This window comes from Triplophysa rosa, linkage group LG5 (assembly GCF_024868665.1).
Source record: "Triplophysa rosa linkage group LG5, Trosa_1v2, whole genome shotgun sequence".
NCBI lineage: Eukaryota > Metazoa > Chordata > Actinopteri > Cypriniformes > Nemacheilidae > Triplophysa > Triplophysa rosa.
In genome coordinates, this window is record NC_079894.1 from 13,598,821 (window position 1) to 13,619,819 (window position 20,999).

The window sequence follows — 20,999 nt, forward strand, 5'->3', positions numbered from 1 at the left end:
TTTTGGTGCATTGTACAAGTAGGCTACATACACACAGCCCATATACATAACCTAATAGAACCTTTTTTAAATAGTCTTTAAGCTAATGCTTGTCCGGGAAACCGCCCCTATAAGAACAGTTATGAAACACCATGCGTTTGATAATAGAAAATGAGTTAGACTTAATCTCAATCCAGTGTAGTATAAAGAACAAACAACCCATGTAATCAGTGCAACAGACTGGCATTTATTATAAATTGTAAATCTTTGATGCTGTACATTATGCTTGTGAAATGATTTGGGGCTTGAAGAGCAACACAAGGCTGTGCAGATCTTTATCGTTCAGTTTCAGTTCTCTCATCAAAGAGGAGATGTATTCAACTGATGATGGACTTGCAAGGGACTCTTTCAGCAATGGTGACACTTCTGTTAACCTACAAAACAAATAGTGTTTAGCAGCACTGCCATGCATCATAACTATTAATTCAACAAAATTTAATGAAAATAAAAACTACACAACAACGCAAACTTAAAAAGAGTCACTACATCATTTGATAGAGGAGCTTATTTCAATATTATAGACCTTTCCCATTCCTTACACAGGCAGACTTGCCGACATGTTCTTTGAATGTAATCTCTCTTTATCCCAGACCACAAATACTTTAAATATTAAAGACAACAGTATGAAAAACATTACATTAAATGTTAAGTAAACAAATTTTTCCATGAAATAATGAATTAAATGCTAACTGGAAAAGTGTAAACATGTGTGATTAGGCTGGTTTTAGAGGTCACCCATCCATAGACCTGTGGCTCAAAGGAAAATGGGTTATAGCGGCAGCTCAGATTCAACCTGTTCTACTGTTTCTCTTGCTTTATCTATTATTTAACTGCTCTTGATAAAAGACAACAGGCCAATGGCACACCTGACATAAGGCAGAGAGAAGTGTGGATTCAAATTATTCATGAGGGGAAAATAACAGGCTCTCTGCTGATAAACAGATTGAAAGCCTCAAATGAGCCCTGAAACCTAAGAAAGATGAGCAGACAAAAACACAGCCTAAAACAGACTGATATTATTGAATATAAAAATCATAAAACAAACAACACGTTTTAAATAAAAGCTTTGCTATGAATAAAGATGTTGTTTGCAGTGCTCAGTGTGCTCTAAAGATCACAGCAGGTTAGTCTCTATTGTCAGAATAGCCTTGCCTGTAAAATAAAGCAACATCAAAATACTTGTATAAAAGAGGTTAAACATTGAAGCTAATTACGCAAATAAATTTTACAATTGCATTTAGATGCCCAATGTGTCATTTTTTTTAGAGGATCTGTTGACAGAAATGCAATATAACATTAGGAATTCACGATAATCTTTCACCCATATCTGCTGATAAATGGTCATTTTTAATGTTATCGGCATCGGCCCGAAAATGAAAAGCAGGCCAATAAATTATAAATAATTTCCTCTGGTTAAACCACTTCAGGTGCACGCTGCTCGCAGTTGAAATGTAGTACAGTACTGTCTTTCTTACATGATCATTCATTTACTGCTATTAGCAAAACATTGTTGATGTAGGTATGTAGATATTTATGAATGTGTAAATAATAGGAAGAAAATCATATTGTCTTGAGACCTGTGGCTATTGAGAAAACTTTTCTGGTTTGCTCTGGAAGTACATCTATAATTTGTTCATTAAATAAAAATAATACGTTTAAATCTTAAGGAATCTGTAACTAGTGAAAAGTACGCCTTGTACATGATTTTCAGTGAAAAAAGAACTAAACATTACCTTGATTTCTGCAGTGAATGTATTCAAATAGAAGCAGTTGTCCACTTTTTGCCTTGTTTCACACTCAGATAATTTAATATTAATATTTAGATACTGTATATCCGCCAACATATTAGTTATCGGCTTCCAATGTTAAAGAACTATTGGTTATCGGCCAAAATGTACATATCGGTGCATCAGCATCCCTATATAACATAACTATGTCTTCCGAGGTGTACAGGTGCTGGTCATATAATTAGAATATCATCAAAAAGTTGATTTATTTCACTAATTCCATTCAAAAAGTGAAACTTGTATATTATATTCATTCATTACACACAGACTGGTATATTTCAAATGTTTATTTCTTTTAATTTGATGATTATAACTGACAACTAATGAAAATCCCAAATTCAGTATCTCAGAAAATTAGAATATTACTTGAGACCAATACAAAGAAAGGATTTTTAGAAATCTTGGCCAATTTAAAAGTATGAACATGAAAAGTATGAGCATGTACAGCACTCAATACTTAGTTGGGGCTCCTTTTGCCTGAATTACTGCAGCAATGCGGCGTGGCATGGAGTCGATCAGTCTGTGGCACTGCTCAGGTGTTATGAGAGCCCAGGTTGCTCTGATAGTGGCCTTCAGCTCTTCTGCATTGTTGGGTCTGGCATATCGCATCTTCCTCTTCACAATACCCCATAGATTTTCTATGGGGTTAAGGTCAGGCGAGTTTGCTGGCCAATTAAGAACAGGTGGTTACCAACTTTATGGAGATGCAGATTTCATTTTCCAACAGGACTTGGCACCTGCACACAGTGCCAAAGCTACTAGTAACTGGTTTAAGGACCATGGTATCCCTGTTCTTAATTGGCCAGCAAACTCGCCTGACCTTAACCCCATAGAAAATCTATGGGGTATTGTGAAGAGGAAGATGCGATATGCCAGACCCAACAATGCAGAAGAGCTGAAGGCCACTATCAGAGCAACCTGGTCTCTCATAACACCTGAGCAGTGCCACAGACTGATCGACTCCATGCCACGCCGCATTGCTGCAGTAATTCAGGCAAAAGGAGCCCCAACTAAGTATTGAGTGCTGTACATGCTCATACTTTTCATGTTCATACTTTTCAGTTTGCCAAGATTTCTAAAAATCCTTTCTTTGTATTGGTCAAGTAATATTCTAATTTTCTGAGATACTGAATTTGGGATTTTCATTAGTTGTCAGTTATAATCATCAAATTAAAAGAAATAAACATTTGAAATATATCAGTCTGTGTGTAATGAATGAATATAATATACAAGTTTCACTTTTTGAATGGAATTAGTGAAATAAATCAACTTTTTGATGAAATTCTAATTATATGACCAGCACCTGTACATTATGAAGCATTATGTTTTTTTCCTTAGAATGAGCTATTTCTATCAAAACACGCAATATTTCATAAACAAAAAAAAAATTATGTTATTACAAATTACACACATAAAACATGTATGGGAAGGGGGTCTCTCTTTAACCAACTGAATCACATTCGCTCGCTCGCATGAAGCGTAAACCTAACAAACTAAACTGTTTTTAGAAGAACAAACTCAGTTAACCTCCCAAAATCATGCAGCCAGTCAATAATAAATCAGAGTCGTGTTTTTAGGCAGATCTTTAAACGGGGAGTGGTTTACTCTGGCTTGTGTGAGGGCTCTTCAGGTGGAATGTTTCCCATGCTCTTACTGCAACATCACGGATCCACAGCAATCAGGCCGTGATAAGATATAAGCTTATGTTGACACAGACAGGGAGCAGCACGGAACTCTCTTCTAGTTTAGTAGCTCTGTCAAGCGTTCATAAACTTGAGGGAAGTCATACACGCCACCTGGCACAGTACAAACATGATTTTGTTGCCATTTTATACCACACATACATTATATTACTTTATAATGTATATTTACAAAATAATGTAAATTTAGGAAGATTTTAGCATTCCGTCAATACTATCAATGCTAAATCTGACTAGTAATAGTGATTTCAACCCTAAAAGCCTTATGGGGAAAAAAATCATCATTCATATAAGCCTTCCTGTATCTCAATTGGAAGAATATGGTACTAGCAATGACAAGGTCATGGTCATTCGATTCCCATGTACTCTTAAAAACCTGTGAAGTGAATTCACTATAAGTGGCTGTCAAATACATTACTGTAAACATCCCCATTAGAATCACAAATCTTTATCAATTAGACAAACATTAACTTGAAAAAAGCAAAGGCTTCCAAATCATACACACACAGACATAAATCTCATGTCTTATGGCTTTGCAGAGTGTGTGTTCCTGGAGAGAAAACAATGCTCCCTGATTTCCTCAGCACTGTTCCCGTCCACTCCTGTTAAAGTCAGGCCCTCCAGCTGTTCATCTCCCTTCAACATACTTTCACTGTCACAGCACAGCAGGCCACCGAGATGCCATAAAGCCCCAATCAACAGCCGTCATCAGATAAACCCAAAGCATCATCTCCAATAGCAATAATCTGAGCCTTTATGAGTACACGTTAGCTTAGGTTGCGGAACAGTCGTGCTGACCTCTGATGACAAATACCAACACATGTGGCACTTTCCCATGCATGAGCAATGGAGAAAAACAAAGCGGTGGTAGATAATTAGCTAAGCAATCTGAAGATGTGTTTGACATCTGAAAGATATCAAATATGTTCACTTGTAAGAAATCTGAATACATATGTCGTTTTGAGATACATTATGATGGGTGGGGAAGGATAGCCAAAGTGGATAAACAATGGACAAGTTGAATTCCAAAATGTAAATAAAATTCAAGATTCTGTGGAAATCTGCAAGCATTACTATTGCATACTCTATTGCTTTCATCAAACCTTTTGACTCATCCCACACTGTTTGTGCTATGGACATGACCGATACCTCAAAATGTGTTTTTTTTTGCAGACAGGTCTTTTATTCATTTCTAAGCGATCGGATCAACATTTTTATGTGGAATGTGATCAACTAACACTGACAGAGCCATATGTGCCAACCTAGAGACTTAGGAGTGGACTCTTTTTTTTGTGGTGAAGAGTTTTACACGAAAAAGCAAGACTCATATTTTCTTAAGCAAATCTTATTTTTCTACTGTATTGACCAGTCTTTATTTGATACTTACACTGAAAGAAGAACTACTGCAATTAAAGTCCATTCGGGGCTTTTGTGAATGATATTTTTGTTTGTGAACCTAGAATATAAAAAGAACAATTACTAGCATCATTAGCAAAAATACACTTAAGTGGCATTTATCTATAAGAGACACCAGTCATAAGGACTTGCACCATACAGGGAAATAAACTGCCATTTAGAAGTTAAAGGGATAGTTCACCCAAAAATGAAATTTCTGTCATCATTTACTCACCCTCAAATTGTTACAAATCTGTATACATTTCTGTGTTGTGATAAACACAGAGAAAGATATTTAAAAGAATGTTTGTAACCAAAAAGTTCTGGGGCACCATTGACTGCCAAAGCAGGAAAAATTGCTTTATAGAGTTCTTTGTTCTGTTGAAGGATGTAGGAAAGAAAACAGTTCTGGGGCACTTTTGACTACCATTGTAATTTTTTCTACTATGGTTTCAAGGGTGCCCCAGATCTGTTTGGTTACAAGCATTCTTCCAAATATCTTGCTTTGAGTTCATCAAAACCGAGTAATCTACACAGATTTGGAACAACTCGAGTAAATGATGAATTTTCATTTTTGGCTTTAATCAGTGTCTCTCAGTGTAGTTGAGGTGAGAAACAGAATTCCTGGAAGCAGGTTCAATCCAAGGGTGAAGTACCCTTCAGTAACATGGTAAATCACGTTCATAGTGTGACACACTACTTCCTGTTGACACCACCACTAAGACCAATTACAATTTATGATCCGTGAAACTCAAATCTTCATAGTTCAGGACAAAGAAGTCTATTGACTATTTGAAAGACAACCATAAACACCGAGTTTAACAAGAAATGATTGTTTGGGAAAGTGGACTGCAAGAACACAGGAAAACCACAGAATTCCTCTGAAAAGCAATGGTACATAACATTTGCAAAATAGTCAGTATGTAGCTCACCTGAAAGTCCTGACCAAATTATTGATGTCATTGATGACATCACTCATTGTTAGGCGCAGGGGTCCAAGAACATCTCTCAAACTTTGGAAAGACACAGGGAGGTTAGAGTTAAATATCACACTGAATGTAGTAAGTTAGTTTAATACTAACTCCTATGGATTTTTATGACTTTCTCTTGCTTTCTTGCTTTAAACGAAATGCTATCCCTTCTGCAATATTTGGAGTCCCAGAGAACAAGTAATGCATATCTTGATTGCACTGCACTGCATGTCATGTCATAAATCTAAATTTGTATATATAATCAGTGAAGACAAATTTCTCCAATTGTCTGAAAAAGTTTGTATTACACTGATTCACAAACTGCTTTTTAACACTGACCTCCTGCCTAGCTTCTCCACAGTAATGCGTTTCTGAATCTGGTGCTGTGCATGTGAATCCACTAAAGGAAGAGGAGGATCCTTTCCACGGCCCTGCAGGATCATATCAATGAAAAACAAAAGCAGCACAAATTAATGAAATGCTGATAATTTCACACAATGTCCAACATGCTTGGATGCAGCACCCACAACAGGACTGTTTAAGTAACTACAGACTAAATTCACAAGGTACATGCAGTAGTCCCAATAAGACACTTAAGCCAGCATTTAAAATATATGAACGCCATTGCAATAAATGACAAACTGCATTTAATTTAAATAAACATCATCTTTTTGTCATAAACACAAGCCCAATAATATTCCTTCCTAAGACTATTATAGTTTCCTGAAACTAAAATTCTAAAAACATTTCTGTTAATTCAACTAACATAAAACATCAGGTCGAATATTATTTTAATACTTAAAATGAGGTTTTACCTCAGCAATGTTTAAGGAACTAAAATGATTAACTGAAAAGAAAAAAAAAGTAAAATAAACATTATAAAAAGCAATATAAAATAAACAAATAAATAACTGACAAAAGCGCATAACAAAAGATTGACTAAAATTGCCATGAACAAAAGCTAAATCAAAATATTAATACAACTGAAACAATAAAACTGAAAACAAAATTATAAAAACTCTTTTTTACAACTGTATATATAAAAAACACTGTAAGCTGTATACTTATTTTTCTAACATTTTTTGACAGCGCTGAATTCATTATTGTTACAATCAGTGACCAGAAACACAAAAGACGTTCATGACGTTCGAAAAAGAAATGATACATTTCTCACCTCTTCGTCTCCTCTCTCTTTGACTGAATCCGTCTCCTCAGCCAGAACACAAACTCCTTTATAAAACTCCTTCACTCTCAGCTCCAGCTGCTCGGTCTCTTGTCGCAGCATATTAAAATCAGGAGCTGGTGCACTCGATTTAGTCGGACCTCTTAAGCCTTCCTCCTCCTCAGCCTCATCCAGGTCATCTTCATCCAGTTCCTCTTCCGCTTGTGCCTTAGACTCTGTTTCTGAAGCGTAACTAGGACCATATAGAAACTTCATGGTTTCCTCAGTTTTCCATTCCATAAATGTTTCCCTTAGACGCTCTACCAGACACAGATTGATGGCTTTTGAAGCTGACTTAGCTTTATAATGATCCTTCAACAGACCTTTGAGGCCTGCGGCTCCTCTCTTACTCATGCACACCTGAGTGATGTTCAGGCCACCAGAGGCAGGGGTGGTGTTTCCAGTCTCGGGCTGTGAAGGGACATTAGTCTCTTGATGGCTGACAGTGTGACCATATTCTAGATTACAATGTTTCAAGAGCTCCAGAGTTCCTTCAACATGGGAATTAACAGATGTAACTTCTGTACTGGATATCTCTGGGTCCTTCTGTAGTGGAGATCTATTTTCAACGATATTTTCGCTGGCTGCTCTTTCAGGACATGCGGTTTCATTTTCTTCACAGCTTGGCCCATCATTGTCAGTATGTCCGTCTTTCTTTGGCAGTTTACCCCAGTGTACCCGTGCATGTTTATGAGGCTTGGTAACGACACTGGAGACAAAGTCTGGCTCAGTGTCACTGCTGTCACTCTGACCAAAGGGAGGTGAGTCCCTCGAAAGCTCAGCAACTTCTTGGAAAGGATTCTCAATGTTGGCTTTTGTTATAGGCTTGTCAACCAACTTTACTTCCTGCCCTGAGCTGCCTCTGTGGAGATAATGTTTTATTTTATTTCATACACATACAATCAACCAACCATCTCTTCCACAAGAAATTACAAAATACAACTTTGCATACAAACCTGTCTCCTTCTTTCATCAGCTTAATCTCAGGAGGGCTTTAAAAGGGAGGGGTTAAAAATAAAATCCTGTTAAAATCCATCAAAATTTCAGAGTTCACGTGACATGATATTTTAATATTTAAAGCCTATTATATAATTAATCATATTAAATAATGAATTTGATTAATCTTACATTTCCTCCTTTCTGAGCCAAAGTGGAGTTTTTGATATCTGGAGCTCTAAACATTTGGAGGCTTTGTAGCAGAAATCACTACAAAAGCACTTAAAAAATGAGACAAATACAAACGGAAATGTTGACAAAGTCATTTATTTCTGCAAAAAATAAATACAAAGCAGAAACAATTGTTTCATACCTTACGCTCTGTGATATCATAGACTCTATTGGTCTTGGTGGATATTTTAAACTGTTGGGTGGGGACCTGGAATGCATTTAAATTAAACTCTAGTTAAAGAAATATGTAATTAGATCAGATATACTATTAAAGGAACAGTCCACCCAAAAATGAAAATTCTGTCTTCATTCACTCACTCTCAAGTTGTTCCAAATCTGTATACATTTCTTTGTTCTGATGAACACAGAGGAAGATATTTGTAAGAATGCTTGCAAGCAAACAGGTCTGACTACTAGAGTAGGAAAAATAGCTTTATAAATTTCTTTGTTCTGTTGAACACAAAGGACGGTATTTTGAAGAATGTTGGAATGCAAACAGTTCTGGGGAACTTTGACTACCATTGTAATTTTTCCTACTCGAGGGTGAGTAAATGATGATGGAATTTTTAGGGGGGGGTGAATTGTCCCTTTAAAGATGCTGGAAGAAATTGCTCTTACATTGTTGAGTTTATTTGAACATAGAGGATATCCGCACAGTTTTGCAATGGACCGTTCTTCCACTGTGTCTTTGTAGTTGGCAGGAGTGATGTGCCATACCTATAGCAGAAGATAAAAGGACACTCTTTTCAGAACTTGTAACTCTACATTATGACGCCAAACAATTATTAAATATGCTTACACAGGTGATGACGAACTCCTCCGTCATGTTGTCCTCCAAGAGTCTCTCAACAATCTGCAGTGCTTTGCGCTCAAGTTCCAGCTTCAGTCTGAGAGTCTCTTTAACAGCCTCTCTCCTGTATAAAATCACAGTTTAATATTCCGTTCAAGTACTCACATTGAACAAATTGTAAACAGATCCTACAGTGTATAAAACTATCCTTGGTGATGTTACGCGGCTGAACCAGAGCTAATATTATTTTAAAAGTTGCGTCAACTCACCGTCTCGCTTCATCTTCAGCTGACCTCACTTGGGGGCCTTTTCCACCTAAATTCAGAAAAAGAAGACAACGATGTGTTATCCATTTTAATTGTTGCCTTAAGTTGTTCATAAACTCTACATGACTCTTTATATCGTACTTTTTTTCTTTGGTTTTGAGGATCGGATCATTCTAGTCACTTCACAAGCTTCCATGCTCTCGTTCAGACAAAACAAAAACTCTTCCGCGTACGTCACTGCACTACGGCAAGCCGCCAGTCACACACTTGACTCCGCCGCCTTTCCCTAACATGCGGTGCTGCTTATTCAAAATATAGCCGTAAGTACATGCGCTTTTTGCCCCTTTTATTTGTATCGGTAGTTGTACATACAAACAACAAAGTAAATGATCAGACATGCTTATAAAAGGCTACGCCAATGCACGGTCTTCCGTCAAACAGTTGATTTTAAGAAGCCAGTCGTACAAAGATGTTTAGCTCTCTGGCTAATAGCTTTAAAAATCAGCTTGTAAACAAACGTGTAAACAGTGTCACTTTGAAGCACTGGCGGTTTGGTTATGAATCCATCTAAGTTAAGATTATTCTTCCTTGCCTTTGGGTCTGTTGTGTTTGATCGTGAGAAAGAGCTTGACAGTGACTTGCTCTTCATAAAGATGCAATGATTGATCGTAAAAACGTCACTGTAGTCTCTGTAACAAGTTACCATATACGCATCGCATCAAGCAAACGTTATTATAACATGATAATTTCTTCATGCAGAGAGTCTTGATCAGAGAAGACGGTTGCGATGGCTTTGGAACAGCTCATTGATGTAGTCCAGAGATGTGTAAGTGTGTATAAAATGCTTGAATTGGTACAATATTCTCAAAGTGTCACCTAAGGCAGTGGTTCTCAAACTTTTTTTGTAAGGCCCCCCTTGTGTGGATCGCATTGCTTTGTGGCCCCCCCCAAATAAAAGCTGTTTCCCAATTCGGGGGCTGCAACCTTTTAAGGTCGCGGACTTAAAAACGAGGACTTCTTCAAAGCACGCAGCCTCAAAAGTCCAAGAACCGAACTGAACTGAGACGGCCTTGCCTCGCAGATGATTTCCTAATTGCGTCACCTGCTTCTCATGTTGCGTGGTGACAGCAGCAGGACACAGCAGATCGTTTCTGACTTTTTTAAACAAATACGGAGCCAGAAAATGTGTATTTTATTTTAGAGAATATGACACGTTTATGTAGATTAAAACAGCCCAACAGTATATTAAATTAACAAACCTTATACATTTAAAACACAATAATGCACCAATAATGTTAATTAACAACATCATATATAATATTAAAACACTTAAATGGACCGTTTTTGTGAATTACATACTTTTATTTAACTAAAGTTTTGAATGATTATTTAAAAATTTCCAGCCGTTACAGGTGCGCAATGAATCCCGGGATAGCCAAAGCTGTGAAGGATACATTCGTTCTATCCTTAAAAACAGGGCTGGACTGGGAAGGAAAATCGGCCCTGGCATTTTTTGGCCCACATCGACCCTCCAACATTTCTGTCGATGGGGGGTGGGGGGGTATGGTTGGTTGTGCATGGATAGGTCTGTCAACCGGGGGGGTGGAAAGCATACGTGTCTTTTGCATTCGCATTTATAATACATCCGTCTGAGCGGCCAAAGCGTCCGTTCCGGCCCCAAACGATAGCGGCCCACCGGGAAGACAGCCAGATGGCCAGTCCGCCCCTGCTTAAAAACCCGCTGAAATAAAGTCGCATTTTTGGGCTGCATTTGAAGCAAAGTTTGAATTGGGACCGCGCTGCTGTGAAGCAATCGGTCTTAAAATGCAGCCTTCAAAGAACGCAGCCCCCCAACTGGGACACAGCCAAAGACTTATGGTCTTAAACTTAGAGTTTTAATTAAACCAAAGACATATATTCAATTATACAGTGCAGGAACATCAATTCTTTTGGTTGGGGGTATTATTTTTCTGTTCGGTTGCACAACATTTATTTCCTAAAATGTCACAAAAACTGTGGCCCCCCTGAACCCATCTTGGGGGCCCCCAATTTGAGAACCACTGACATAAGGCATTCACAGTTATGTGTTCTGTATTTTTTCAAGCAAGCAATCAAGGATGAAAGCTTCCCACCAGAGGACTACGATGTATTCCTTACTGCAGGAAGGACCTGCATAGAGCAAGGAGACAGTGCACAAGTTCTTAGCATTCTAGTTGATGAGAAGAACAAGGTGAGGAGGATATCATCTGACATCTACACTCACCTAAAGGATTATTAGGAACACCATACTAATACGGTGTTTGACCCCCTTTCGCCTTCAGAACTGCCTTAATTCTACGTGGCATTGATTCAACAAGGTGCTGAAAGCATTCTTTAGAAATGTTGGCCCATATTGATAGGATAGCATCTTGCAGTTGATGGAGATTTGTGGGATGCACATCCAGGGCACGAAGCTCCCGTTCCACCACATCCCAAAGATGTTCTATCGGGTTGAGATCTGGTGACTGTGGGGGCCATTCTAGTACAGTGAACTCATTGTCATGTTCAAGAAACCAATTTGAAATGATTCGAGCTTTGTGACATGGTGCATTATCCTGCTGGAAGTAGCCATTAGAGGATGGGTACATGGTGGTCATAAAGGGATGGACATGGTCAGAAACAATGCTCAGGTAGGCCGTGGCATTTAAACGATGCCCAATTGGCACTAAGGGGCCTAAAGTGTGCCAAGAAAACATCCCCCACACCATTACACCACCACCACCAGCCTGCACAGTGGTAACAAGGCATGATGGATCCATGTTCTCATTCTGTTTACGCCAAATTCTGACTCTACCATTTGAATGTCTCAACAGAAATCGAGACTCATCAGACCAGGCAACATTTTTCCAGTCTTCAACTGTCCAATTTTGGTGAGCTCGTGCAAATTGTAGCCTCTTTTTCCTATTTGTAGTGGAGATGAGTGGTACCCGGTGGGGTCTTCTGCTGTTGTAGCCCATCTGCCTCAAGGTTGTGCGTGTTGTGGCTTCACAAATGCTTTGCTGCATACCTCGGTTGTAACGAGTGGTTATTTCAGTCAAAGTTGCTCTTCTATCAGCTTGAATCAGTCGGCCCATTCTCCTCTGACCTCTAGCATCAACAAGGCATTTTCGCCCACAGGACTGCCGCATACTGGATGTTTTTCCCTTTTCACACCATTCTTTGTAAACCCTAGAAATGGTTGTGCGTGAAAATCCCAGTAACTGAGCAGATTGTGAAATACTCAGACCGGCCCGTCTGGCACCAACAACCATGCCACGCTCAAAATTGCTTAAATCACCTTTCTTTCCCATTCTGACATTCAGTTTGGAGTTCAGGAGATTGTCTTGACCAGGACCACACCCCTAAATGCATTGAAGCAACTGCCATGTGATTGGTTGATTAGATAATTGCATTAATGAGAAATTGAACAGGTGTTCCTAATAATCCTTTAGGTGAGTGTATATTGTGGTGTATGAAGTGATTTTGATAGTTATATGTTGTTAACTTTCTACATTTCTTCTTTTAAAATCGAAGAAAATTGTGAGATGCATGGGCTGGAATCTGCTGGGTCCACTGATACAGATCCTGTTGAAGAAGGAAGACAAAAACCTTCCGCACTGTCATGCAATTCTGTCACACCTACTGGAGGTGTTTTCCGTCTTATTCTGAAACTGTAATGAGCGATTTGGTCATGAATAAAGGGAGGTTTCCATGCTGCTTTTAACTTAGTCAGCAATGTTGTTTTGTGAAACAGGTTTCAAGTCCTAAAGAGCTGCTGATAGGTTTGCTGGAGCAGGTAGAGGATGCTGACTCCAGTTCTATTGCTGACACAGTTACCCTTCTTCTCAAGCCACTACAAAAAGGTGAATGTTCTTAATGTTCTCATTGGCATCTAATTTCTGAGCCTTTTCAGCTAAAATATAGGTGAGAGAAGGGAAGTGAAATTGGGAGATTGGTTGCAAAACCTCACTGCTAGATAGTGACTGATAGCAAACTGCAGCTAAATTTCATACACTGGACCTTTAATCTCATTCAATACATAAAGCTCTGTCGTATTACACTAATATTTTAATGTTTCATAAACTCTAAAATCCTCTTTTTTCTCAAATTTTCATTCTGAAACCCCACACAGTACTGCTTAGGATGGGTGTGAAGAAGGCCTCATCCGTGGGTATGGCTCTGTCCACGCTGCTCAGTCAGGTGGTTAGACTGCCGGTGCCCGTCACCAAAGAACAGGAGGAAGACGATGTTTTCGGCTTGTGTCGTTGCTGCACAGCTCTTCTAGAATTTGTGAAGCCATTTGTTCTAGAGATCAAGGAAGTTGTCAAGGATAACAACAGACTATCGAAGGACAATGAGCTCAGAGTGGAACTGCTTAAGTTGTAGGTGTCTGGTTATCAAGTCATGCCAGAACCATAAGCTTCACATCATTACTAATTTGTTGTTCTTATTTAAAACCAGCTGTATGAAGAGTCTGAGTGAACCGCTTCTAGAGGTGCTGTTAAAAGATCCATACATGCTCCAGAAGTCCCCTCTGAGAGAATTTGCTTCGGAGATTCTGGTAAAATGACCTTTTTATTAACTGTAATGAAGTTTTGCATGCAAATGAAATATGTAGACAAAACATTTGGGTTCCTGTATTTAAGCGCAGTTATACTTTTATGTATATTATGTTCCATGTCTACAGGTTATTTTGTCAAATATTGGGGAGTCACTCCCTGATTTGTTAAGTCGTAATATACTGAAGAGAAAGGAGGTACCAGGCTTTCTTGAAGAGGAGGTCAGATATCCAAAGGAGTCATTGGCCTGCATGTCTCACCTACTCTTTGTGCATCATATTGGCATGGACATTTTTCCTGCTGTACTCAGGTACAGTGAAATATTAATAAGCATATGATAACTGCTAATTTACATATCTTTATAAATGTAACTGAAAATTTGATCTTTTTGCATGTCCTTTTATAGTCCTGTTTTTATTCTTCAATGCAACATGGAATATGTGGAGCTGCTGTTAAACAGGTAATGATGGAGTTATAACAAAATGAATGTAAACATGAATGTATGTTTGAAGCTCAGTTCTGTTTTTTTTTTTCATTTCAAAGAACTGAAGAATCACGTTTGCAAAAAGGATTAGTAAGTGTTTCTTATAACACATTATAATTTTGTTCTGTAGACTGAGCTGTTTTATTATGACAATGATGTATTGCATCCTATTACAATATATTTTTTAATTAAATTCTTTATCCAGGAATTATATGAGAAAAGTCTTGTTGGAGTTGAAGATAACAGTCTACCTGTGGATCTGTTGGAGCTGAAAATATTTTTCAGCGTTCCACAGGTACACAATGCTGAGCTTTATCATTCTTCTGTGACTTATTAATTTAACAACAGGTTTATATATTTGTGTTACGTGAGCTCTGATATTCTAGTTCTAAGATGTTTCGTTTTTCTTTTAGAACCTAGTTAAAGTTATGACATTGTGTCCAGATCAGACTTTGGTAAGTGAGTTCTTTTTAGTGGATGTCATTTGCGAAATCGGATTGACAGGAGTGTTTGTGCTACTGTTGATTTTTGCTTGTTGCTGCAAACACAACCACAGAGAACTAAAGGCCTTAAAGTGTTCCAGCTGAGTATCGACAAATTCAGCACGGAGGCCAAATACAAGTTCTTCAGGTGAGCCCTCTATCACACAAAAATCCGTTATTAGCTGTAACACAAGACACAGCATGGTGCCACAGAACAACAATGCCATCAGGTGGTACTATATTGTACTTTTGTAATACAAATGCACTTCCATTCCTTTCCAAAAATGTCAGTGTTGATATCAGATACCATTGTTTTATATTGGCAATGTTTAATATATGCCCTTCTGTTTTTAGAGGCATGTTGAAAACAAGTCACCATGCAGGTGTGGAGGGATATTTAATCAAAAACATCAAAAATCAGATCGACTTTTCCCTTAAGGTATGGTAATAATAATGCTTTGTACTACTTAACAGTTAATATTCGTGAAAATAATGCACTGAACTTCCATTGATTGTCTTTTTATTTGTTAGCCATGTAACGGTAATGATTGGTTCCTGGGCAAACATCTGCTGCCTCTGCTACGACTAGTGCTGTGCCTTCCACAGGGACCAGAAACAGACCTTCTGCAGAACTTAGACAGGTGACACCCTCTTTACAAATCATAGACTCTTTCTTCAAGTCATACTTGCATTCAAAAAAATACAATTGGCATATTGTTATCTGTATCCAACAGGATCATGGAATCACTCAATCTCCTCCGATACATGCTCATCAGAGATAAAGAATGGGAGAATGAGGTAAGCTAATACTATTCTGTAATTACACAACTCTGTGATCTCATATGAACGTCATGTAATGTTTTACAGACAGGAATATGGACTGAGTTTTATAAGATTGAGGATAACTATCTGAAGCCGCTGCGCACTGGTCTGAACATGTCTAAAGCACATTATGAGGCTGAACTGAAGAGCACTAAAGACAATAAGAAGCTTAGTTCAAAAGGTAACTATGTGAAACCTAAGTGTACACTTACAGTATTTTATAGTAAAATTGGTACTATTGTGTTTTTGTTACTTAAAAGTATTTGGCCAGGTATGCTGATTCATTTTGTGTTCAACAGACTCTAAAACACGCACTTGCACAGTAACCGTTGGCAATGAAAAGCTACCCAACATGTCACCGGAAATGCAAATTCAGGTACTTTTTTGTGTATTATGCACTTGTGTAATACAGTGGAGAGGAATTGAACTCATTGTTTGCATTGATCTGAATCAGAAAATGTAATACTCATAACGACTCATGGCTTTGTTTTACCTCAGGTTCTGCAGTCAGCTCTCTTCACATTTGACTTGATAGAGAGTGTGTTGGCAAGAATCGAGGAGATTATTGAAGCTAAGGACATACCCTTGTCATGAACCCAACAGTGTCAGGCTCTGATGTAAAACTGTATTATCCATAAAGCTAATGCTGTCATACCTCTTAAAATACCGGATCCTCAAAAAACCCTTAACCAATCAAAAGGGAAAGTTTTCTGATAGTTCTAGGTTGGGTTCAATCTATGGACTACACGTGATTCATTTTGGACAAGTTATACACATCTGAATTGTATTTTACTGTATCCTTCAATACTGGCAACACTCACTCTCTTTTGTAGACTAAACAATTCAGCAGCATCTATTATAATAGTAACATTATCTGAATGTTTGTAATTCACTTTTTTATGACATTTTCAAGGACTTGATCACTTGATTGATAGCATTGTATAAGTCTGTTTGTACATGTATTCTGATATTAACGTAGAAATTGAAATCTTGATTTGTCAATTGTGTTACATGACGATAAATGTTTATTATTATTTGCTAACACCTTGAAATGTTCATCTCTGTGTGTGTCTCATTTATATAAAAACTGTTACCTATGCAAGAACATTGCAGGTTAAAACGGAATTTAAATACTTGATGGCTGTGTTGTTCTCCTGTTCCCATCAAGCTTTGAATGAAAATGTTTTCCCAGATGCATTTTTTCCCTATATAATTGAGTTTCTAAAATAAAAATTAAAACATAACCTGTCCAGCAGTTTTTAAAACAGGCAATCAGATATAATCTGTAAAAATATTTATGGGATATAAACATATATACATTCTAAGGGTAAACAATTAACTTACTATAAAACTGATTCTCAAAAGGGATGCAAGAAACAAAAAAAATCATAAATACATTAACTTTGTACAGTAAAATGACAAATAATTGTGTTTTTGTGTAACATGCACAGAAAAATAACAAGGATTTACATCAATGAATCTGTCATGTCATTGAAGAGTGGATGCTGCAGTGCCATAACGGCTGTTATTCTTGTTTCTGGGTTTAAATCTAAGAGTTTATCCAGGAGGTCATATACTTCATCAGGCACTTTGTACCAACCCATCTCCTGCAGCTCTTCATCACTCCTGAGTGAGCCTCTATTAGCTGCGCTACCTGCATCTGTTGGGTGATGTGACACTTGAAACTCAGCAGGAAGTGACCCATCACATGTTCTCAAACCTCTCAGAGTCTCACAGAGAATCCTCAGGTTTAGTCGAGGGAGCTCCTGGCTGCACACTATAGATTTTCCTGCATTCAAACAGATAAAAATACCATTTACAGTGAGCTTTAAGTGAAATTAAACAAGACAAGATAAAATAAGGCAATATACTACTCTACGTAGTCCTTTAACTAATCGGAGAGAGTCTGTAGACAATGACATACCAAACTTATTGGCAGCTTCTATTGTTTCTTTAGATCCTCGAATGGTCATGATCTGAGCTAGAGCAATTAGATCGTCACTGGCTTTGAAGAACGGATACCTGCCACTCAGCAGCGACAGTAATATAACACCTGCTGACCACATGTCAATAGCTGTGGAGAGATATGATTTATCAATAGAGATGATAACACAGAGCATCATTTAGCACTTTTTAGAAACGTAACTTAGTATCAAACTGGAAATCCACACCACAGAGAAATATGCAAATATGAATTGCATTGGTCAGATTTACCTGTTCCCTGGTTGGGGCACTTAGTAAGGACTTCAGGTGCCCTAAAGCCCGGGGTACCAGCCCTAGGAGCCACCTGCTGTTTCCTGTTAAAAAAAAGAAGCACTTCATTGAGCACACTGGAAAATTCCAATGATATGACCTTTGGAGCTTATGAAGAGTTTGTACCTAGACAAGCAGACGTTACAGATGCGGTCAGTCATGTAACAGCTGCAGGTGAGTGTCTGACAGACAGCGGCTGGGTTGAGTTTCTGAGCACTCAGAGTCAGAGTTACAGGAGTGTCTTTCTGCGCCTGACCATTCAGCGGAGCTCTCACAGGGACTAAACGACGTTTTGTGGAAACAATTTTGCATGGGACTGCTTCCTCTTTGTTCGGCTTTAACAGCTGACCCTGAAACACAAGTTGACATGTGAAGGAAATCTAAAAATGATTCAAGATTATCAGATACTGTGAGTGTGAAGACACACTAACCTCAACCTTCTCAACGCTGGGCTTTGTGTTTGTGTTGTTTAAGTTTCTTTCTCCAAATACACACCTTGATTCCAACAGTTCCTTTGAAAGGAATAATTTTTTTTAACAAGAGTACTTTATTATTACAATATTTTACATTTTCTTATATGGGTTTCCTTATCACTATCATTTTTAAAATTTTTACTATACATTTCAGTGAGCCCATAAGTGCACTTGTCCAATAACAATAAATTAAAAAGTTTCTCAAAATTGTAATAAAAAGTGGTAATCTCGTAAGAGTGTAAACTTTCATAACCAACATGTAATACATAAACAAATAGACCAGTGCAGACACCTTGGTGTGTTTAACACGTGAGGGTGGGAAGGATCTTTTAACAGGTGCTTTAATGCTGGAGTGGACAGCAGGATTTCTATTGTTGGGTGGTAAAGGCACAAGTTTCTGTTTTCCAAGTGAATCCTTCACCATCCCTGAAGACCCACCACCTTTATAAGCTTTTGATTTCACCACCTTTAGCAGTTCTATTTGGGTGTCTGTAGTGCCCTGCGCCAGACCAAAATCAACTAGAGCATACCTGCGAGAAAGAGAGACAGATGGATATCAGCCAGCTTTTTCTAAATTCCATTTTTCAGGTATAAATGTTATGCATGCAGTTTTTGCATGCAGTTCATACTAAATGAGACTACATGGGACATTGCAGCATCACCCGATAAACAGTAAAATGGCTAATAGTGAATAAAAATTTGAAAAACCTATAGCACATTTTTCTTATACCCATGTAAAGATTTTAACCCCAAAGTCGTGATTAGTTAAGTTATTATTGTCACTGAATAGTGGTGATTGTTTGTATACCTGACAGAGATTGTACTATAACCACAGCAATGTATATATCAGATAGTTACATACTCTTTCTTCTGTCGATTATACAGGAAATTTGTCGGCTTGATGTCCCGATGGATGATGCCAAACTTATGAATGTGGCTCAGAGCTTTGAGGAGATGGAAGATGTAATGCTTCACTTCCTCAAAAGCCAGTGATCCAGCAATTTCCTACAAGGAAGACTTGGGTTATTTCATTCTATCATTATTATCATCATCATCATCATCATCATCATCATCATCATGTGGGTGAAAAGCAGAGGAATTGCAGTCACTACCCCAATAGCTTGATGCTCCATGTATGGCATGACAATGACCACATGATGCTCTTTCCTAAAGCAGTAAGTGACCCCCATCACATTTTCTGTCCCTCTGTGAAGGGTGAGGTACATTGTCAAATTCAATTCAAATGAAAGAAATAAGGAAAATCTTATTTGGAATCTCTCTGACACAGAAAACATAAAAATGGGTGACAGATCCAAGGTCATGGGTTTGATTCCCAGGGAACACACAAAAGTGATAAGAGAAAGAAGATATGGTAGGAAAGCAACCACTCACCCAGCAACAGTCAGGCACTGGAGTTCAGCAGCAATGCGCATCGGTTGACTGGTGGGAATCAAATGCTTTAAAGCAAACATCCTTCTTGAACCGTCATTCATCTGCGCTTCTGCCAAATATACTGAGCTGAAAGTACCTGTTAAGACAATCATATTGTTTAACTGTTCATTCCTTCAAGTCAATCAGCAGAAGGTAAATGAAAGTCATATACTTTCTACAAAAGCATGCCATCAATGCAGATGCTTCATATCTGTCATTTTGCATTTCAAACAACTAGTATTTAAGCAGCATTAATGTGATGACAAACCTTCTCCGATTTTGTCTATGATACGAAAGATTTGAGAAAGCTGTGGCAGGATTTCATACAGGTTTTCAATATCCATCTCAACATCATCTAAACAAAACAAAACAGAGAAAGATAAAGTTTCCGTTGTGGAAAATCATCTCAATCATTATAATAAAATACCATTCTGAACAGATTTGATTTTAAATAAATGATATTAATACATTTTACATTGAAATAAGACTTGTAAATAAATAATCACTCTCACACTTAGACAAAATAATATTTACAAGGGTCACTCACTGGGGATTTTGTTTTTGGCTTTGTTTTTCTCAACATTTTGCAGGCTGTTTCTCTGTTGATTTGGCACAGCTTCCATTTAATCCAAAAATAATATGCAGAGCTGCAAATGTGTCAATGTTAGGTACATTAGAAAGTTTATAGGTTAAGGTTACTGTTTAACGTTACAGTCAGCTAATACTGTATAACAGCTCAAGAGGTAACTTATATGATTTATTCAATTGCGTCTAATTAGATCAAACCGTTAATACGAACATATCATGTATAAATATCCAATTCAAAACCAAGGTTAGACATACACAAAACTACATAACTTACCTCAGTTATTGTTTTTCCCTTCAATGAGTTGAGAGTTAAGTTGGGAGTTAAAAAAAGAACCGGTCACAGCGTCACTTTACCTTTTTGGGCGCAAAACACTTTCAGCTCACAGTTTATAAGATTTAAAGTCCCATTTATGTTTACGAGAAAATTCTGGTATTTTAATACCTCTGTCTTTTGTGAGCTCTTTTCTTTCTGACGACTTCCAAGTTAGGCGCTAAAATTGAGACACGGGTCACGTGACATTAGGTCCATCATTGCATATAGTATTTAATCAC

At 37.8% G+C, this 20,999-nt stretch overlaps 3 protein-coding genes across 5 annotated transcripts; 1 reads left to right on the plus strand and 2 right to left on the minus strand.

The window, feature by feature from the left end:
• Nucleotides 1-61: 61 nt before the first annotated feature.
• On the minus strand, nt 62-9,595 carry rpap2 (RNA polymerase II associated protein 2). The gene is made up of 12 exons (XM_057334153.1): nt 9,479-9,595; nt 9,341-9,386; nt 9,081-9,195; nt 8,900-8,998; nt 8,424-8,489; nt 8,243-8,331; nt 8,071-8,106; nt 7,067-7,976; nt 6,232-6,323; nt 5,854-5,934; nt 4,914-4,982; nt 62-413 (listed from the first exon to the last, which is right to left on the minus strand). The coding sequence occupies exons 1-12, from the start codon at nt 9,531-9,533 to the stop codon at nt 260-262; spliced, it is 1,812 nt and encodes a 603-aa protein (XP_057190136.1). The 5' UTR covers nt 9,534-9,595; the 3' UTR covers nt 62-259.
• Nucleotides 9,583-16,746, plus strand: glmna (glomulin, FKBP associated protein a). 2 transcript variants are annotated; one of them, XM_057334154.1, is made up of 19 exons: nt 9,583-9,657; nt 10,097-10,163; nt 11,442-11,567; nt 12,890-13,003; nt 13,110-13,218; nt 13,488-13,737; nt 13,817-13,916; nt 14,043-14,224; nt 14,321-14,374; nt 14,458-14,488; nt 14,604-14,693; nt 14,812-14,853; nt 14,955-15,028; nt 15,235-15,319; nt 15,412-15,521; nt 15,615-15,678; nt 15,748-15,883; nt 16,002-16,078; nt 16,201-16,746. In XM_057334154.1, exons 2-19 carry the CDS (start codon nt 10,125-10,127, stop codon nt 16,294-16,296), a joined length of 1,779 nt encoding a protein of 592 aa, XP_057190137.1. In that variant the 5' UTR covers nt 9,583-9,657; nt 10,097-10,124; the 3' UTR covers nt 16,297-16,746. The 2 variants fall into 2 exon arrangements, with proteins under 2 accessions (XP_057190137.1, XP_057190138.1); XM_057334155.1 differs by lacking the exons at nt 9,583-9,657; nt 10,097-10,163 and having other exon boundaries at nt 11,453-11,567; nt 12,890-13,028.
• Nucleotides 16,747-17,046: 300 nt separating this feature from the next.
• Nucleotides 17,047-20,929, minus strand: cdc7 (cell division cycle 7 homolog (S. cerevisiae)). Of its 2 annotated transcripts, none has more exons than XM_057334158.1 (12): nt 20,722-20,929; nt 20,407-20,506; nt 20,128-20,214; nt 19,821-19,956; nt 19,541-19,634; nt 19,291-19,433; nt 18,895-18,958; nt 18,387-18,467; nt 18,082-18,305; nt 17,917-17,999; nt 17,627-17,776; nt 17,047-17,491 (listed from the first exon to the last, which is right to left on the minus strand). In XM_057334158.1, the coding sequence occupies exons 2-12, from the start codon at nt 20,480-20,482 to the stop codon at nt 17,169-17,171; spliced, it is 1,461 nt and encodes a 486-aa protein (XP_057190141.1). In that variant the 5' UTR covers nt 20,483-20,506; nt 20,722-20,929; the 3' UTR covers nt 17,047-17,168. The 2 variants fall into 2 exon arrangements, with proteins under 2 accessions (XP_057190141.1, XP_057190140.1); XM_057334157.1 differs by having other exon boundaries at nt 18,721-18,958.
• Between the last annotated feature and the right edge of the window lie 70 nt (nt 20,930-20,999).